General features: G+C 39.5%; 1 protein-coding gene and 1 long non-coding RNA gene across 3 annotated transcripts; one reads left to right on the top strand and one right to left on the bottom strand.

The window, feature by feature from the left end:
• Positions 1-404: 404 nt before the first annotated feature.
• Positions 405-1,230, bottom strand: LOC110674167. The gene is made up of 2 exons (XR_002498706.1): positions 665-1,230; positions 405-595 (listed from the first exon to the last, which is right to left on the bottom strand). It is a non-coding gene; the product is annotated as an uncharacterized LOC110674167 (long non-coding RNA).
• Positions 1,231-3,253: 2,023 nt separating this feature from the next.
• LOC5564370 (PR domain zinc finger protein 5) lies at positions 3,254-7,467 on the top strand. 2 transcript variants are annotated; one of them, XM_021838060.1, is made up of 4 exons: positions 3,254-3,387; positions 5,011-5,127; positions 5,193-7,154; positions 7,221-7,467. In XM_021838060.1, the coding sequence occupies exons 2-4, from the start codon at positions 5,017-5,019 to the stop codon at positions 7,401-7,403; spliced, it is 2,256 nt and encodes a 751-aa protein (XP_021693752.1). In that variant the 5' UTR covers positions 3,254-3,387; positions 5,011-5,016; the 3' UTR covers positions 7,404-7,467. The 2 variants fall into 2 exon arrangements, with proteins under 2 accessions (XP_021693752.1, XP_001648712.2); XM_001648662.2 differs by lacking the exon at positions 3,254-3,387 and having other exon boundaries at positions 3,420-5,127.
• Positions 7,468-21,048: the final 13,581 nt, after the last annotated feature.

The raw sequence follows: 21,048 nt of genomic DNA, 5'->3' as shown, positions 1-21,048 counted from the left end.
CTTCTACTGTTTCCCATTCAATCCACAACAATTTACGACAGTATCAAAATAATTCTGTAAAACATTTAAAATAACAATAAACCAACCGTACCGTGAACAGTTTTTACAGTTTGACAAATTGTAATTGAGCAAACTACCATGTGGGGAATAGGCGGTTAAGTTATGTTCCCATTTAAAAACGCCGATTTTGTCGAACAAAATTTTTACATTACAATTTGTCGAACGGTTCAAATACCATCCATTTTTTGATCAATCTACAGTACACCAAACAGGTAGAGAATGGTTGACCCATATAATTCGAATTGAAATTAATACTGTATATGTAATTGTCATTTTACAGTGCGATATAGTATTTAACCCAAGATTTACCCCTCTTGTGATTGAACAATGAAAGATGAGTTAAATAATTTTTATGCATATTTATTTACATTACCATAATATACTGGAAATTTCGATATTTTCGATATGTTGCCGTACACGTAATTCCTTTTTCGGTTTATCCATTACCGCTTTGGCCGTTCTAATTTCTTGCTGTCTCAGTGCGGGGACATCCGGGTTTGATGGTTCCATTTTTGGATTACTGCAACAACCCACTCTGCAAGGAACGAAATGTTGCCCCGTTAGAGTTTAGTTTCAACTCAATAATACAATATATGTTACTCACCAATGAATTCCGGATGTAAAACAGGCCACTTGGGATTCGGATGTTACCCTCCTAACAACGGGAAGAAGCTTTAAAGTGCTAGAATAACGATTCTTGTTTCCACACAATTTTCATTTTTCAATTCACAACAAACAAAACAAAAGGCACTCTAAAACAATTCTATGCAACTTCATGGTTTGAACGGTAGTAAAATATATTTCTATTTTCATCAAATTTCCACCCATATCGAACGAAAATGTTTAGAACAAAATAACAATTGTGTTGTTTCATATTATTTTAGTAGAAATACTTTGAAATACGGAAATATTTTGATCAGTTTTTTGAATTGTTACTACGATCAGTGTGCTATTTTTAAGCGTGCACAGCTAGGCGGTGAAAATTTTCGCTCACAAACACAATAGCGTACCACTGTTTGCGAAACTGTTAAATAACTGTTGTATATGGTAAAATACATATGTGTTTGTGTATTTCAACGATAAATTCAACAACAATTTCTCAATCGGTCCAGTCATAGTTTTACCATTTCTGGGGGGTTTGAATTTCTGTATAATTCGACAATATCTGCACAGTTTCTAATATTGTTACTGTTTGGCATGGTTTACGCAAACCATTTTTAAAAGTTCTAATTCTTAGACTAAATACAGTTCAACATAAAAGCAACTGTTTGTTGTACACTAACCTTACCAGATACAAGTGATTAATTGTTTTGAATGTATGCCGAATTGTGATTTTCTATGCGGGTTTTCACAGCAGAAATCATACCTTCAAGATCTATCAGTGAATGTCCCGGAACCGGATTCTAAATGTTTGGGTGATAGGCGAATGGTTAGAGTCCGTTAGACACGTCAATGAAATTCCAAAAGTAGTATTGTCGGCGCGATAAAAAGTTAGAAATAGTTCCTTGCCGAAGTTGGATTTTTCTTGGAATCCATGCAAGATACCCTACTTCGGAAGTGGTGCATTCGATTCGCATCTGAGTGCGCTCGAATGCGCCCTACTTCCGAAGTTCACGCAAACAAATTTTGTGGTATAATCTACTGAATCCATGGTAGAATTAAGAACTGCACCAACGATTTTCAACCGACTACAAAAATCTGTTAAGTTTACTATAATCTGGTAAAAATCACTGACCAGTGCAGTAAAAGTGACCATGCCCATTGTAGTCTCGACTACATAGCATTGTATTTCAATCCGTGACACTCACCTTACAACACAGTGTGGTCAAATGTACAATGCCAAACTTGTCAAATCAAGAATGTTTCTAGTCATAAATGCTGCAACTGTGGTTAATTAAACCGACAATATTTTCTTGTGTGGTGATGTTGACTATGTTCTGGTAGAGTTAACAGATTAGTGTAGTCGGTTAAAAATCGTTGGTGCAGTTCTTAATTTTACCATGGATTCAGTAGTTTCTACTATAAAATTCATTTCAGTGTAGGGTATCTTGCATGGATTCCGAAAAAATCCAACTTCGGCGAAATGCATCTTCTAACGATTGACCGAACTTACAATAACAACGAACGAAACATTTCTCGCATAACTTCTGATCTCGCCCTAAAAGCCATTGGTAACCATGTGTGTAGCTCGTTGTTTCTGAGCATTCGAATGGATTTTCATGTTATTTAACAACACTATGTGGAAGAAAGGATCATTATCTACCTGCCCGTGATGTTGGTTGGGATGCTTATTCTTTCATTTGCTCAGAAACAACGAGCTACACACGTGGCTACCAATGGCTTTTAGGGCGTTATCTCAGAGTATGCGAGATTTTCTCATGTCCAGATTGTTGACACTCTTAAACTTTTTTTTCGCGATCCAGAAAACAGAGAATTGTTAAAATCAAAGGATGATTTTATTGCAACTCCCGCAGTTAAGCAATATCCCAAGTAACACCAAGCATTATAGCATTGCACGTATTCTACAGCATATCAACAATACTGATGCGACATTGCTTTTATTCGACAAATTACAAGAGCTGTCAAGCAAAAGAGCATTAACGCTACATTACAAATGTATCAATGCACTAATATTACTTTATGAATTGCTTGGTTACTTTATAAACATTATTGTATTAGTTCGACTATATCAGGGCCTTTTTCCACTTTCTTTTAAACTATAGTTGCATGCAGATTAATGAAAAATAGTTTAAAAATTATTCCTCAAGGAACCTTTCATGAAATTGCAAACAATGTTGTACGCAACTCGATGCAGAATTCGATTTTTACAGCACTCGTTGTAATTAACGTCGTAACGTACGACTCGTGCTGTAAAAATCTTCATTCTGCACTTTGTTGCGTAAACTACTATTATTCCTACCAGACAAAGTACTCCCGCATGCTCTTAAGGGGGCAGGATCCGTGGGTTGTGCACTACATATATAGAATCATAGTGATACATTTCTCGCATCGATATATGGAGTGGTTCTCGATATTTGCTTCTTCAAATGGATAGGGTGATTATGATGACGTCCCGTGCGGCCTTAAACTTGATCCGGCCCTGGTACCCTGCGCGGAACGTTACCCTTTGGAAACATTTTTTTGAAATTTTTTTTGGCTAGCAGATTTGGCACCACTGGTTCTGTTTACGATGGCAGGCAGAAGTGACAGTTCTTCAGTTTCTGGTCAGTGTTTTGGAGTCGGTAGAAAAATTTTCCCAAGTTTAAATTTGGAATAAAACAGTGAATTTGCTACATTTTCCATCAGCTGCAGCGGGCATTGGTTCAGGTAAAAGTGCAGATTCATAAATCAGTAAAACTGTGTGTGTGTGTGTGTGTGTAATCCAACTAACACCCACTGTCCGGCAGTGATATTATGGAAAAAATCTTTCTGCAATGCTAAGCGTTTATGCTTTGCAGAAAGCTTTAGTCCAGGAGTTAGAAGGTGATAGCTCTATTGCAGATCTCAGTGACCCATTTCAGAATGGCTGGAGAGACACGTCCATTCAGAAGTCACTGTCACTAACAATAAGCCCCGCATGTATGCATTACCGTTATCAAATGGATAATGATAATGCAAACACACTTCCAGTTTAAAAGATGTTGTCTTTAGAACCGGCGCGTATTTAGTTTGTTTTGCTAGCATAATACTCAGAACAATCTCACCGAAAACCATCTAAGGCGGCGTTGCCATCACCATGGAAACCTTCGACCCAACCTTTGGCTGTGGGGTTGGCCTTTTTTCCCCCTTCACGTCGCGCATCCGTTCATCGCTACTCCATGCCATTTTTTTCACAGCTTCGTTTTGCTAGATATATCTTTCTTTTGAACTTATGTTTACGCACATTAACTTCTAAATCACTATTTTCTGTAGGTTTTTTATTGGTACCATTGCACAGAGCACTAACTGTAACGTTCAATTTCCGGGGCGTTCGGCGTCTCACTTTCACATTCCCGGACACACGAAAATCACACTTTTCTTCCAATCATTGGCCACTCAAAGATCCATCATCTGATTAAATTCCTCACCGGCAAAATAAAAAAAAAAAAAATAAATCAACTGAAAATTCGCGCAATATGCACTGCAATTTACAAAATCTCGCATCTCACATTCACATGCACTCTGGCCAATTTCTAATGTTCTTATCGTCACATCACATAATCAACACTTTTCTTCCATATTTTTGCCGGGTGGCATAGCACCATCAGCCATTTGAAACGTTTTCGAAATTTCCGCGACCCGAGATGAAACGTGACAGCGAATTTGAAAAGCAGCCACACTCGCGCAAAGCCTGCTGCGATCCAGATTCATAAATCAGTAAAACTGTTCCATAATTCTTTGTAGATGGTGTAAAATAAAATAGATTTGTACGCTGCTAAACCTGATGATAGGGTAATGAGCAAAGTTTTGTACACTTACACGGAAACATTTGGCTGTTCGTAAATCAGTTTTTTTTGTTAATACATTCTTATGAAAAAATATATTTCCAAGTAGTTTCACAGCAAAATTCAATAATTGCCTAACAGCGATAGGTGACTGATCACAATAAAATTGCATTTGAAAATAGTTCACAACAATTATTCGATATGCAATAGAATCCTATATGAGACCATATCGTATCAAAATCCATTTAGTCACTGATCAGAAGGAACAGTGTCAAGTACAGTACAGGAATCAGTGTCAAGTGTCCAGTAATCAATCAGAATGTGCAATGTCCAGAGATCAGAAATACAGAATACTGTGAAGCTATGTGTCCAATAAATTCTGCATCAATACAGAAGAATATTTGTATCAGTTAATTGTCGAATAAATGTTACGTTCGTATAGTACCGTTGCATAGTCACAGTCAGTCTAATCGGATTCATTACTCGGACGTATATTGGAAAATCATTTCTACCATCATTCCCACAGAGTACAATGCCCGATTGCCTAACGTGCGCAAAGTCCGTTGAGGGCGACGCTAAATCGTTCGCCATTTGTTCAAACAAAGAGATTCAAAATGCATTGTGCAAGCATTTTTGGTTTGGTGTAAGTACTACAATTCGATCGTAGTAAATGTTACCGTGAACTTCAAGAAAGTCATTTCTTCCCAGGAAAACCAATACCTCAAGAGCACCATTTGCCTACGGTGTTGGGTCAAGATTGAAGACTTCCATCGATTCTACTGTGAAGTCGAAGAACTCCACTCCCACCAACTGTTTCCCCACGTTCAGCTGCTCGAGATCAAGGAAGAACAGCATGCCCGAGATGTGTTCGCTCCTGAACAACCGAAAAGTGAAGATCCTAGTGAAGATGACGATAATGACTCTGAACGGAAACCTGACATCAAGGAAGCTGCTAAACGGACACGATTGCAGAAGAATGAATCGGATGCGGTTCAGGAATACGTGTCGCAGAATCTCATCCTGGACTGCGACACGTGCTCTAAGCGATGTGCAACTTTCGAGACTTTGCAAAACCATTCCATGATGGAACACGCCAAGAAAGCAACTGTCCTATGTTGCAATCTCAAGTTCACGAGCAACTATCGATTCGTCAATCATGTACGGTTTCATCTGGATCAGCCGAAATTCGAATGTTCGAAGTGCTCGAAGCAGTTCGACAGTAGGGATACACTTAAGAGGCACGTCCGAAGTACTCATGGTTCCGAAAAAGAGAAACCTATGAGTGACGTGGAAGAGGATGAGACTGATGCAATCAAATCAGAGGATCCAGAGCCAAGTGAGGGTGAGTCTGGTGCAGATGATGCGAATGACGATGATGAGGACTATGTACAGGGAAGTGATGACTCAGAAGATTCGAACAACTCGGGAGATGATAAGGCAGACAAATCCCTACAAGATGAATCGAAGCTCAGAAGACGTACAAAAGAGACGGAGAAGGAAATGGTTAAGATTCAGGAGTACGTATCGAAGAATATAACACTGGAATGTGACACGTGTTCGGAGCGACGAACGACCTTCAAGGACTTGCTGCAGCATTCCAAGGAGAAACACGGGAAACCTGCAACTATAGTGTGTTGTAATTTGAAACTCATGACATGTTACCGGTTCGACGATCATATACTGTACCATTTGAGTCCGGATCGGTTCGAATGTTCGCAATGTTCGAAGAAATGTCCCAATCGGGAAGCGTTGAGCAGACACATACAAAAGGCACACACGCCAGCAGAAGATAGACTTCATTCCTGCCAGGTGTGCCAGAAGAAATTCCCAACTAGATATAAGCTGGCAAGACACGCTGAAACCCACGACGAAACAAGCGGCAAGCGTCGTCCGGTTAAGGATGATGAGGAAAACGAGAAGCTAATAGCAGATAATATAACCCTGGAGTGTGACACGTGCCAGGAGAAACATGATTCGTTCATGGCTTTGCAGAAACATTCCGTGGCTGAGCACAAAAAGCTCGCGTTCGTGTTCTGCTGCGACCTCAAGTTCAACAAGAAACCACGACTCGTCGATCACGTGCTCTTCCATCTGGATCCGACCAGTTTTCAGTGCAAGATCTGCCACAAGAATCTTCCCCACAGTGAGTCTCTGAAACGGCACATAGAAAAGAATCACGCCCCGGAGGAGTCGAGAACGATCAAGTGCAGCATGTGCCCGAAGATGTTCACGCACCAGAAGTTCCTGAGCACTCACGAGCGGTATCACAACCGACGTTGGCACTGCGAAATCTGCGACAAGCGATTCATCTGTGAAGCGACCCTGAAGCACCACCACAAGTCGATACACACCAAGGAGCTGAACTACGTGTGCCACGTGTGCGCCAGGACTTTCCACATCTACTCCTCGTACCGGTCGCATCTGGAAACGCACGACGAATCGGCCAAGAAGAAACCACCGAAGCCGCGGGTGCAGTGTCAAATATGCAACACCTGGACCCTGAAGCTGTCCCACCATATGCGGCTGCACTCGGGAACGCGAACTTGCGAGATTTGCGGCAAGGAATGCAGGCACCTGATTGCCTATCGGTATCACATGAAGAGTCACGAAACGGGAGACTTCATCTGCACGGTGTGCGACAAAAGCTTCAAGAGAGAACTCGGATTGAAGGTAGGTTTTGAGACGCTTCAGGTTCCTTTCTTGTAAGTAAATACTTAACGTATATTTGATTCTTAGGAACACATGGCATCGCACACGGGTGACGTGCTGTACAGTTGCGATTTTTGCGACCGAACGTTCAACTCGGGCGCCAACAGGGCATCCCATCGCAAGAAGATGCATCCGCAGCAGTGGCTCGAGGACAAGCTGATGAAGAAGGCGGCCAAAATGGCCCAATATGCCGAACCTGTTCAATCGTAGAAGAACGGATTTACTACGAAACGTATGTAACTAGATGTGAATGAATCGATGTGCTTGAAGGTAAGCTCGAGGATATTGTTTCCGATCAATGTTATGAAGATTCCATCTTGATTAGTTCGGCTACGATACTGTCCATCCCACGTGTACTAGAGCTGATACATGGTATCCTTAAGATGAAGATGAATCGAAGCCCAACTTCAAATTTTCAAGAACAAGGATCTGGAGAACCGAACACCCATTTGAGCTGAAAACTTTTCAGCTTAATAGGATGTTTGGTTCTCCAGAACCGTGCTCTTGAAAATTTGAAGTTTGGCTTACGTTCATCTTCTCCTTAAAACCTCAATGTATTAGCACACCGCCTTCTAACTCGTCGGTGGTGACATTGTCATTTGCTCCGCTATCATTGATCTCCTTTACCATTCAGATGTTCATAATGATGCTGCTTCCACCTTTCAATCGCAACAAGTCCCTCCGTCAAGGTACTTCTATCCTTAGCAGTCTGCTGAATAATGTGATAATATTGTTATTTGCGATTTCCAATGATTTTGATAGGTACTCATTAAGAATAGATAACCTATCGTCAGGTCCATTTGTTATCAGAATATCCCTAGAAATTACAGACTAACGTAAAATAGCAACCAATAATTAAGTAATCAGCATTTTCACATTTTTTGTGACACCACTTGACAGCCACTCAGGCAGGCATGAGCTATTTTTCATTCAGTTTGTGCACAATACTAATCATTTGTGATAACTGATTTAGTGGTAACATGCCTGCTTCTTACTTGTAAGATGAAAAAAATTCTGGTTAAACCATTTCCATTTTTTTATTGGTTCTATATTTTACATTTTTTTCGGCAATTTCAATCGAACTTTCAAATTGAGCGTTAGTTTCTTATTCAATGGGATGTTTTCTTCAAATGGGTTTAGTTGTAAGCATATTGGAAACATAAAGAAGTCGACCATTAAGGTTAATTTTAAACTCGTTTCCCATTTGAGGCCAAACGTGTCCATTTATGAATCCCCATTCCCATATCCTCTAAACGAGTAAAAATTCTTTTCGATTAAGTGAAGAAACAATTTATGATAAACAATTTTGCGAAACTTCACGTAATGTCTGTTTTTCTTGCTTCAAACAGGATGACATATAAAAACAAGTGTTTTTCTTATTTAGATTATATCGCAATTATTTGCGAAATTTATTCTAAATCTCAGAACTGAAAGTTTGATTAAAATTGCCGAAAAATATGTCAAATGTATTGATTGATGAATAGTGAGGGCAGTAAAACACTTCATCAGGAATCCGCTGTTGGATTTTCTATCATCTCGACACTCAGCCCAATCAGCATCGCAGAATCCCAGAAGTCCTTCGTTCGCTTCCGTGTTACTTAGCCGCAGGCATAAGTTCTTGGTTGTCATGAGGTATCGGGCTACTCGTTTCAGCTCAACCCAATCACCTTTCGTTGGACAACTTGTCTTTCTGCTTAAAATGGATACTGCAGCAGAAACATTTGGTCTGGTATTCACGGATACGTACAGCAATTGACCCATCAGCTTTTGATAGTCCTTGTTATCAGGGAGACGCTCACTCGCTTCGTGCTTGTGGTATCCTGGATCCAAAGGTATTCTTGATGGTTTAGTTTCTGCCAGACCAGTTGACTTCGCGACTTGCTCAATATATCGTTCTTGACTCAGAAAGAAATCTCCCTTTTCATTTCGGTGGTTAGCGTAAAACTTCTACGTAATGCTTTCTCTCAGTGTGAACAGATTGTTGTCCTCGCTTGCAACCAAAATGTCGTCGACGTAGACCAGAACGTAGCTGTGCTTTCCATTTTCTAGCTTCACATACAAACACGGATCAGATTCACAGCGTCTAAATCCTTGCCGTTACAGTTCCGCATTGAGCCGCTGGTTCCATGCTTTGGCTGCTTGCTTTAATCCATAGAGGCTTTTGTACAGTCGATACACTTTTCGTTCACTTCCTTTGACCACAAATCCAGGGTTGCTGCATATAAATCTCCTCCTGAAGAGTGCCGTGTTAAAACGCAGTCTTGATATCGTATTGGCGTACAGGCATACCTTTCTTAGCAGCAACAGCTAGTAGTGTTCTAAATGTTACTTGACGTACTACAGGAGCAAATATTTCGTCGTAATCAACGCCGTATTGTTGACTGCATCCTTTGGCTACCAATCTTGCCTTGAATCTTGAAATTTCTCCGTTAGCATCTCGTTTTATTTTGTAGACCCATTTGGAACCAATTGCTTTTCTTCCAGCTGGCAAATCAACTAACTTCCACGTTTTGTTATCTTCGATGGATTCAATTTCTTCCTCCATGGCCAGCTTCCATTCCTCCTTATGGTCACTTGACATTGCTGCAGCAAAATTCGTTGGTTCCTCCTGACATTCTGTAGCTGCAAATATCCGCTCGTACCATTTCGGGGGAACACCTTTATTCGGCCACGATGATCGTCTTGGCGTGGTTGCATCACAGTTGGGTTCACCCTCAGGTTCATCATCTTGAAGCTTCTCAGGATGCTCGGCTTCATCATCATTAACGATTGGCTTAGTTTGCTCAGATTCTACTTCTACAATGTCAGGTATACACGGCAACGCGGATCTACTCAAATCTGAGTTGTTTCAACGCAAAACCATAGTTGAGCCCAATAACCCAAATTTGGCTAAATTTCCAAGGCCTCCATTAGGTACTTTGCCTTTAGAAAAAAAATACTTTAATTTGATTTATTTAAACGCAAAATTGAGTTCATTCAACCCAAGCTTGAGTATAATGCATTTACCCAAATTTGGCTTATTGGGCCAAACTACCCCCATTAGGTAGGTGCAGCTCTCTCTGTTTATGACAACATTGGTGGGGAAGAGAGAGAATACCGAGTGATTTTGGTTTGAGAGAATAATCGATATACTTATTTTTGAGTAAAGTCATTGAAAGGTTGAAGGTTTCATCGAATTTTGCATCTCTACTGATAGTTATTGAACAATCCACTCGATTCAGGAAGTGGTATGCTTTACATCCTTCGGCGTAGCCAACAAATGTCAACTTTTCTGCCTTCTTCTCTAGCTTCCTGCGTTTCTGCTTTGGAATGTGCACGTAAGCTGTTGATCCGAAGATCCGGAAGTGGGTATACGACGGCCTCTTTCCATGGTAAAGCTCGAAGGAGTTTTGCTTGACGATGATGTCGGCAAACGGTTTTGAATATAGTTTGCCGTTGCTGTGGCCTCTCCCCAAAATTTCTTCTCAAGCTTCGATTCTGCTAGCATGCATCTCATCATTTCAACCAGATTCTGGGTTTTCTTCCGGATTTGTTTGCCATCAAGTTAACGTACTGTTGGATCTTGAGGATTGCTTCCGATTTGCATCGCATCAGGTAAACTTCGGTATAGCGAGAATAGTCGCCGATGATCACCAGGCAAAATCGATTTCCACTTGGTGTACGCTCCTCAAACGGTCCGCACAGGTCTATATGAATAAGATCACCAACTGCCACTGTTCTGCTCTCTGACTCCTTTGGAAATGAGGCTCGGCTCTGATTCCCCTCGCAGCACGTACCACAGATGGATTGAACTCCGCATCTCTGCCCCGCATACCAGTTCCCATTTCGCATCATAGTTCCGCATAATCGCATCATAGTTCCGGTGTCCCAACCGGCGATGCCACAAATGAATACACTGCTGGGAATGGTCAGCCACAGTCACCAAAACTCTCTCTGGTCCTGCCTTTAGGTGGTACAAACTGCCTCGTCGTTCTCCAATCAAATAGATTACGTCATTCTTCACAACCTTGCACATCGTTTTGTTGAATAGTACAACTTCATAACCTTCATCCGTTATCTTGCTAACAGTCAGCAGACTTCCGGTCAGCGCGGGTACATGGTAGACTTCGGAAAGTTTGACCTTGACTGCTGTACTTTGATCATTCATACCTCGGAACACGCCGGTACCAACACCGCATCGTTCGACTTTCTTTCCATCCGCCAAACTAATTCCGGTTTTTCGTGAGACATCCAAACTGTTCAGGAAACGCACATCGTTCGTCATATGGGAAGTTGCTCCAATAGCCACAGATCGCCACCAGATTGCTCACCGGCCGCCAGGCACATCTCCATTTCATCGTTAGCTGTCAGCTTCACCTTTTGCTCTCTGGGTTTCTGCTGCTTTTTCTTGTCACTCGCAAACTTTCTGCAATCCCGACGAAAATGACCTTCCAATCTAGGAATGTAGTAATGGCACGTTTCAATAAATTGATTTTCTTCGCGCCAACTCCATTCATCAAGTAGTTTTCCTTTCACAAATTCGAGTGTTAAATCCGCTTCAGGTCGACTCTCCAACGCCATACGATTCCGGTAAGCTTGATAAAACCATGGCCACTATCCAGTGATCTTTCAGCTCTTCTCCCATCGCGATTAGTCGGTTAGCTAGGCAAGTTATCTCGTTCAAATGATCGGACATGCTTCCTCCTTCCAACAATATCTGGGAACACAGCTTCCGAAGAACATGGACTTTGCTCGCCAAAAATGAACGTTCGTGGTATGTTCGTAACGCATCCCACATCTGCTGACTCGTTTTCGCTCGAATTATATGTAGAAGTTTACTGTCTTTAACATTGAGTCCAAACAGCGATCGTGCCTTGGCATCTTTTGTGGTCCAAGCTGCCGGTGCACGTCTATACTGATTAGAGTGTATTTCGGGAATGAACTAATTTTCTAACAAATTTCACAACGTCAACTAACAGTGTAAGGATCTTGGCTATTATGATCACTGTATTGCTTTCATCATCAACAAAATGTAGAACCAAAAAATAAAAAAAATATCGGAAATGGTTTAACCAGAAATTGTTTCATCTTGCATGTAAGAAGCAGGCATGTTACCACTAAATCAGTTTTCACAAATGATTAGTATTGTGCACAAACTGAATGAAAAAGAGCTCATTCCTGCCTGAGCGGCTTTCGCAAAAAATGTGACAATGTTGATTACTAAATTATTTGTTGCTATTTTCTGTTATTCTGTAATTTTTGTAGGGATATTCTGATGAAAATTAATCTCACGATAAGTAAACTATTCTTAATGTGTACCTATTGAAATATTTAGAAATCGCAAATAACAATGTTATCACATTTTTTTACAGACATCGTCGCCTGATAAACCAGCTAGCGCATGTAAGACCACTTATATGTCAGTCTCCAACCTAATTTTGTATTACTTTTTAGACCAACCAGCCCATAAAAACATAATAGACACATCAATTTTCCGTAGTCGTATCCTTGTTGAAATCAAATGTTACTGGATTGCATTGCTCATTGCTTTATCTAATGGAAAAAAGACAAATCCTAATCAAGCGTCTTCTTGGACCTATAATAAATATTATATAATGAACCATATGTGTGAAATCCCTGGCCAAGAACACAGGGTTTGACGGTGCCTAAGTAGAAGGTGCACCATAATAATACCCGTCTGTGAAACATATCACCTTCCCAATACTTTGGCACACCTCTAACGGTTCATGATTTATAATGAAACGGCTGCATTCAGGCGGAGGATCTGTTAATATGTTTCGGCATATTATCAGGTCCTCTTCGGACGGAGGGACCGCCAGGGCTCAGTAGTTGCTTATAAACCAGTCCTGGTTGTTGATGGTTCAGTTCATTTACACGAGCTGTACAATCCTTTGTACTAATCAGTAATGGTGGTTAAGTTTCAAAGCCAACGTGTGATCAATCGTTTTATAATGCAACATAAGAATGTGTGTTTGGTGAAACTCTGCGTTACACTCGTCGTTATAAAACTAGTGATTGTGAAGGTGCTAATAATAATGTTTGAAAAAATGTATGGTGGTGAGAATTTGAAAATGGCATTAGAAGTGATTGTGATAGTTTTGTTAAATATACAAATAATAATTATATGAATATACGAATAGTTTAATAATGGCCATAATACATTTTGCAATCATTTCTCTGAAGATAAACACTATTGTCTAGTTCTTCACACATGTATGATAAAAGTGTTAATAGTGACAGCGGGTGCAGAAGAATGGATCGAAGTGATTTTTTTACTGTAACTTTCTTGATCGTATAATGCTAAATCGTAGTTTGAATAGTAATGACTCTACAGCAAGAAAAATAATGAAAAATTTCAATTAAATATATTTTGATTATTAAGTAATGATAACGGATGGTAAATGGTAATAACAATGAATTTATACGAGAATGGTGTGATGTTTTTTTGATGAACATTTGTAGCTCTGATAGTGAAAAGTGATATAATGGAAAATATACCTGAAGTGTATTACGAAAGTTGATGAGTGATAATCGGTGGTATACGTGATAGTGTCGAAAATAAAAGTGTCGATTGTGAGTGATGAAATGAAATGGGTTTAATAAAACTATTTCGTTCTTCACTTTAACCACTCTAGTAGCATTTCAGGCCTTATCATAGTTTGATAGTAGTTTGAACTACTAGACTGCAAAACTGCGGTAAGGGCTGATTGCTGCTAGGTTTTTTTTTTTTTTTAAATCTTTATTTGAGTGTATTTTAACGCACGAGGGCTAGTTCTACACTTGATTGCTGCTAGGGTACACAGTGACCATTTGAGCAACATTGCTTAGGAACGTCTGTGTGATGAACGCAATAGAGGCTTATAAAAGCAAATGCTGGGAAGGAGCTTAGGGCAGATTATAAGTGCCAGTACTACCCCTATCGCTACTGATAAAAGAAAAGAAAGAAAGAATAATGAACCAGATGTGTGAAATAGAAAAATAAGTAGTATTTATATAGTGCACATCCTTACATACTTGCTTAATGATTGTTAACATTCCAAATTCATATACAAAATTGATGCCAATATTCTTCTGAAATGGTGCACGTTTCCCTGAAGTCATTCAGTGCTAAAAAATATTGATTTGACAAATTCAATGGTTGAATAATTGAATTTCAAAAGATTGATATTTTGCTTATTACACTTTTTGTGATTTAAAATGCCAAATTTTCAAAGTTTATCAAAAAATAATCCAAGGGTGCTGCAAATCATTTGGAAACGGCCTCTTTCTACACTTTTCTTGCACTTCAAGACCCATATAAACGCGTCCCTGATCCATCCAAAAAAATTTTTTTGTCGAGCAGTGTTATTTCATAAGAAATTATTAAGTTTATTTGCCTCTGTGTAGATTTTTTAGCCTAAATCGTTTTCTTTTGATATGCCCACATCACATGTATAGCCTGAATAATCTAGACGTTTTCTCTCTCTTTTTTTTCTCCAAGTAGCATGTCGGAAACTTTCCTAAATTATTCTTCTTAGGAGAATTGTAAGACAGCTTTCAGGCTTTGCCCCTAAACTGGTTTTAACCGGACATTGCATTGGGAGCCACTTAGTCTTAGAGACAGCTTAGTCTCACGATTTGCAATCGTATAAGTTATCAATAATTTGTCCATGGTTTGCCCAACAGTAGGTACACCAAGTGTTCTGGCATTTGCCCCCGCCATTGCCCAAGTAATAATAATTTGCTCTGCTACTTTCAATGTAAGACTTTCTTCGTTTAACAATCTTTGTTGCAATTAAGGCAGCTACTCTGAACCCAATTACCAGTCGGTCTCTGATCGCTCAGCTAAAGAACAAAATTCAGCTTGTAGTTCAACGGATAAGGCGAAGTGTTCTAATGACTCGTCCTGTTGTTAAATGCGACTATTGAGTTTGTACCGCTAAATTAAGTCCGATTTTGTCTTCTTCTCTCATCTTGTTTTACGCTTGGAAACCATCTCTTCATAATCAAACTCAGCAATATTAGGGGAACCTGGTCCAATTCGGACCCTGTTCTAATTCGAACCATTAAGCATTTCTCAATACTGACGCTACTGTAAAGATCGTGTGTACCGTTTTTCTACCCACCTTCGGGCTTGGATCTAACACAATAAATTTGACGCCTTTCAGTAATTTCGATTGATTTTTATATTAGTTTGTTGTTTTGAAATGCTGTAGTGTAACGTATGTTCGAATTATATCTAAGCTTCTTTAACCGACAATAATTCTGCAATCTTTCTGTGTTATTTTGTAATTGAATCCCCAAAGCCTATGCTTTCATCTGACCATATTGTTTTTATACGCCTATGCGCTGTTTGTGCTCAACTAGTTCGAACATCACAAAATGTGTGTTGGTCCGGACCTTTTGATATGGTTCAATTTGGACCTCTTGATTTTCAACGTGTTGAATTTTACAACTTTTTTGTTTAAGGGCCAGTCTAGTGTACTCAGTCTATTCTAAAAGCTCCACCCCGTGAAACTTTTCTCGACTTGGGAAAAAATCATAGCAATTGTAATATTGATCAATGGTGCCTTCGATTCTATTGCGGTCATGAAAATGACTTCGATAAAAATCTAGGAAATACGGTAGATCACCAAAAACTAAAGGAATCAATAAATCAGCTAATTTAAAACCATCTCCATCAATACCACTGCCAAGCTGTATCCAAAATAGTTTGGCAATACGATATAAAAAAACGTTTACGTCTACTTTTCCTTACCTGATATGCTGTGTTTTTGTTCACAAACTCGATAAAATGCGCAATCCCTTCAATATAGTGTACTTTGACCCCTATATCTAAGTCCATACTTCTCCAACTTTATGACCTGAGACTCGATGTTGTCTGTTTCAGTGCCCCATACAAGTTCACCTGTCTTTCTTACCCGATATTTTCACGCAAAGTTTCAATGTGTTGTAATTTTACTACATTCAAAGTTAAAATTACCTTTTCGATTGTATTTGTCAAAATAACAAAATGCTCCAAAGTGTTAAAAATATGTGTTCTTTATCTCGATATCTCCCATACACTATAGTCCGTTCAAAATCGAGTTAGGGAGAGTTTACTGTACCTAGTTTTGAAACAGCTTCACCAGCGTATTGCACTTTTGTTCTTTTTTAATTAAAATTCACATTTTACTTGAGCTAGTTCTGACTGGTATGAAAATGTAATTCGTCACGCTTTAAGTTCATTTTTTATGTTTGCGCTTACAGAAGAAGTTCAATAAGCTTTGATACCAAACAAATCAGAGCTATATTTGGTTACTTCCATAGCAAAAAAACGATAATATATAGAGTGGTCCGAATTGGAACAGGGTTGGTCCTTCTGGAGACATTTGTTCAAACATGTCTAGTCATCTCCAGGATATGACAAAACTCTCTAAGCAAAAAGAGTGCGCGCTGAATCAGGCTTTCACGAAACCATAAAACCTTGTGTGTAGTTCATCGTGCTAAAAAGATATGGCCAAAAAACTGTTACTAGGTCCGAATTGGACCATGTTCTCCTAATATTGGGGTAATGGGTATTATAATTTCAATTCCTTGTTAACTACTGGCCGTCCCAGTGTAATAAAATAAGGTTTGTGCGAATGTTCCAGTATACCCGGGTAGAGGTGAATAATGGTAGAATAAGAACAAATTTTGCAATCATATCTAGTTTAACCATTATTATGTTTTTAATATATGACATTAAATATCTCATCAAAAGCAAAATATACAATCATAGCAAAATTTGTCATTGATATGTTATACTTGAAATTCATGTAATAACTAATCAATAACAAAATTTACTATCATGGTAAAACATGTTATTTGTGCAAAAATACTAAAAACATTTAATATCTAAAGGATAGCAAACATCGCCATTATAGTAAAATATGTCATTATTTTGATATTTGAAAACATTATTTAAATAATTCATGAGAACAAACCAATATCAAATTTTGCCATAATAGCTCATTTTACTATTCGTATGATATTCATTAAAGATTCAAAAAGCAAAGGTTTTTTAGCAGGAAAGCGAGAAGTTTATTTTTCAATCATGCTGAAATTAGATATTAAAATTAAAGAACTTAAATTACCGTTATTTTGATCTACTCGTGAATAGCTTATTTAGTTATTATTTTGTTATCAATGTCAAAATAATAACATATTTTGTTATTTACGGTTGCCTAAATTTTTGCTATTATTTTGTTATATGATATTATTTAGTTTTTATGCCATACAAACTTAGTTATTATTTTATCTCTTTTTTCAAACAAACAAAGAACAAATTTTGCTATTCAAACATTCTATTTAAATGGTAAATTTTGTTATTCTTTTGCTATTCTCCTCTACCCGGGTAGCATTAGGGCATTAGCTTCCAAAAAGAAATCAAGTCGTTCCATCCAAAGGATTACCTGCTTTGCTCTTGTCCACAGTTGATCAGCAGAAGTTTTCCCGTTTTATTTTGCATGGAGAAAGACATCTAACTTCATATTTCTCGTAAATGAAAGCATTAATCGAAAAAATATTTGGTAGGCGCGATAGCCGATTCTTCGTGCATAGACACTAGCGCATGTGCGTTATTATGTGGCGAGTAGCGAATCAGGCCATATGGATTACATCATTGGCAAACGAAATTCCCATACCTTACCGGTAGCCATGCCTATCGCAGCCTTGTTAATACGAAATAACTGATCAATTAAAATATAACAATACTAATTCAATAATCTCGTCTTATTCGAAGAGGAGCAAGAAGAAATTGCACTCACCTGAAATCCAATCTATTGTAGACCTTTGCCGCCTTAGTTTTCTCACCAATCTATTTTTGGCATGGAATTCCTTATAGTCAAACTCGCAAGCACACACCACATTTCCAACGTAACGCTCCAGCTGGGTATGAAGTACGGCGTTTACGGCGTTACTGACCACGTGTCAACTCGACTTCAGCCTCTCGAACCTGGCCGGATAGAATGACGCTGGTTCGAGCAAGGGTGCTCTGATGCACGAAAACCTTTATAAAAAAAAAGAAAGGAAGACTCTCTTAATAAGGCACGTTAAAAATCTCACAGTAACAACTTCTTCAATTCTAAGTCGCTTTAAAGAAAGATCAAAGGCTATTGTAAAATCTGCTATTGAACAATTGCCTTTGTTCTCCGAAACCGACGCTAATCAAATGACAATCTCAACATTTAAGAACTGTATGCATGCGTCGAAAAAGCCAGCTTCTATCGGTTGTTTCGAACGGTATCAGGTATCAGAAGGCCGGTACACTCCCGTAATACTGTCGTAATTAAGTTTTTACAGTAGTTTAAGCTAACTCACGATAGAACTATTTCGGATTTGAGGAGTTAAAAAAGAAAACATGCTTCTAGTTTGAGCGCCAGATCAAAAATATCGCCACCCTATTCCTATTGATACTATTCCGAACACGCGTAATGAGTTAATTAATTTATATTACATTTATTAAAAAATTCTTGTAGAAGTCCTATCAGAACTTTTGTTTTAGGAATTCTTATAATTGCTAAAAAAAATCGTTACGATTAACTGGAAGATTTCTGGGACAAATCCCCGGGAGAATGCTTTAATAAATTCTTAGATTATTGCCTTGCCAAATTCCTGTAAGAAGCGTGTCGATGAAATTTTAGAGAAATCCCGAAATAAATTTCTTAAAGAGAATATACGTAAAGTCTGTGAACAACACACTGAATGGATTTTAGAGGAATCCTTGCCTTAATTCCTGGAAAAAAAAATTCTCACGGAATTCCTGGGATAATCACGGAAGAAATCCTTGAAAGAATCGCGGAAGTAATTTCTGAAAATATCCTTGAAAGGAAAGAAGATGAAGAATTATTAGATAAATTCTCCCTTGATTTATGATCTCGCCCTAAAAGCCATTGGTAACTAATGGTGTAGCTTGTTGATTTACACGTTATTTAACAATGCTTCCAGGGCGAGATCATAAGTTAAGCGAAAATTCTCGAAGAGGTCCTGAGTGAGAAGAGAATCTATAGAAAAATCATTGGGTAAATTTCTGGAAAACTAAAGATATCTTTGAAATGTTTTAATAATTATCTTTACAGAAGAATTTCTTTGAGATGTTTCTAGTATAAACTTTGTTGAAACCTATGCTGCAATTCTATTTGAAAGAAAAAGGAAAAAAGCCTTACAAAAAATCCTAGTTGAATTCTAGCTCTCTTTGCCTCTATAGTTCCTAAAGGGGTCTACCCCGTTTGGCATAATGCCATTTGGCATAATGCCGTTTAGCATACAGTCGTTTGGCATAAAGTCGTTTGGCATAAAAGTCGTTTGGCATAATTTGAAAAGGAAGATACTACAATGGTACAGTTATATCCGGGACCATAATGTGCGTCAGAAAATATCATGTTCCTTCTTGTTTCAGACAACATGGCAAATCTTAGGCATTGGACACATTTTTATTATTTTTTGAATAATAATAGCGCTATAATATCCAGGACATAATGGCATCGGGAATCATGTATGATCGCGTTGTGCAAGTGCGAAAAGATTTTTCTTTTAAGATCGTTTTCCTCCCTTACTAATCAACACCCTACCCGTGGAGATTGTGGAGATGCAGCGGTATTCTCGGTCTCCAGAAACGACAGTCATTAAATACTAACATTCATTCTCCATCTCAACTGACTGTGCGAGGTTGACCAGCGCCGTTAATAAAAGACCTACTAAAATGTGCGCTTCTGCCTTTGTTGAGGAAGGGGACTACAAAAGTGTGACGCTTCATTCTTCTTCTTTCTGACGTTACGTCCCCACTGGGACAGAGCCTGTTTCTCAGCTTAGTGTTCATAAGAACACTTCCACACACATAAGCACTTCCACAGTTATTAACTGATTGCACCGGCAAATGATCGTCGGGGCGCCTGTGAACCGGAATCTTCCCTCCACCGGAATCGCAGGACCGACCTCGGCATCTGCCCGGATAGCATCGGTTCGGGAGATCTTCCGCCGCCGGGGAAATCTTCGTCGGAGTAAGATAGATCCACCGCCGGGGACTACTCTGAGTAGTACGTAGCGTATCACCGGCTTGAGTCGTCGGAGCGCCAGTGCACCGGAAGCCATCCTCCAACCGGAATCGCTGGACCGACTTCGGCACTCCACCGGCCAGTATCGAATCATGAAGAAGCGCGTAGCCGGAGTAGGCTAGCTCCACCGTCGGGGACTAAGCCGAGTAGCATCGATCATCACAAACCAGTTTTGGGTCGTCTGGGCGCCAGTGAACCGGAAGTCATCCTCCAACCGGAATCGCTGGACCGACCTCGGCATCCAACTGGTCAACAAGGAGAGCTCGAACAGCAGCAGCGGAGAACGAGTCGTCGTAGCGCAACGAAGTGCACATGAGCGTCCAGTTGAAGATCAACAGAGCTCTGACGCGAGGCCAGCTCAAGGGAAGTATGCGTCGTCGCACAGAAAGCTGTCCAAAGTCCCGGCGAGATGTTCAACCGCCAATTGGGCAAAACGCTCCAACAGCGAACTAGCAGAACAGTTAGAGGCTGAGATTGAAGAAGTGCATGAGCACAGCCCTCCCCCGATGTAGTTGCCTGATGTTGTTCCGGGGGAGATCGAGGCACAGGAGCAGTAGGGAAAGTTTTTTAGTGGTTAAGCACGCCTAACATGAGTCCCACACCGTGCCAGCACACAACAGGCCTGGCTTTTGAAGCTTTTTTGTACCCTACTATATAAAAAAAAAAAACAGTTATTAACTGAGAGCTTACTGTGCCAATGACCATTTTTGCATGCGTATATCGTGTGGCAGGTACGAAGATACTCTATGCCCTGAGAGTCGACAAAATTTCCAACCCGAAAAGATCCTCGACCGGTGGGATTC

This window comes from Aedes aegypti, chromosome 1, assembly GCF_002204515.2.
Source record: "Aedes aegypti strain LVP_AGWG chromosome 1, AaegL5.0 Primary Assembly, whole genome shotgun sequence".
Taxonomy (NCBI): domain Eukaryota; kingdom Metazoa; phylum Arthropoda; class Insecta; order Diptera; family Culicidae; genus Aedes; species Aedes aegypti.
The sequence above is the reverse complement of the archived record's forward strand: the minus strand, read 5'-3'. Positions and strand labels throughout refer to the sequence as shown.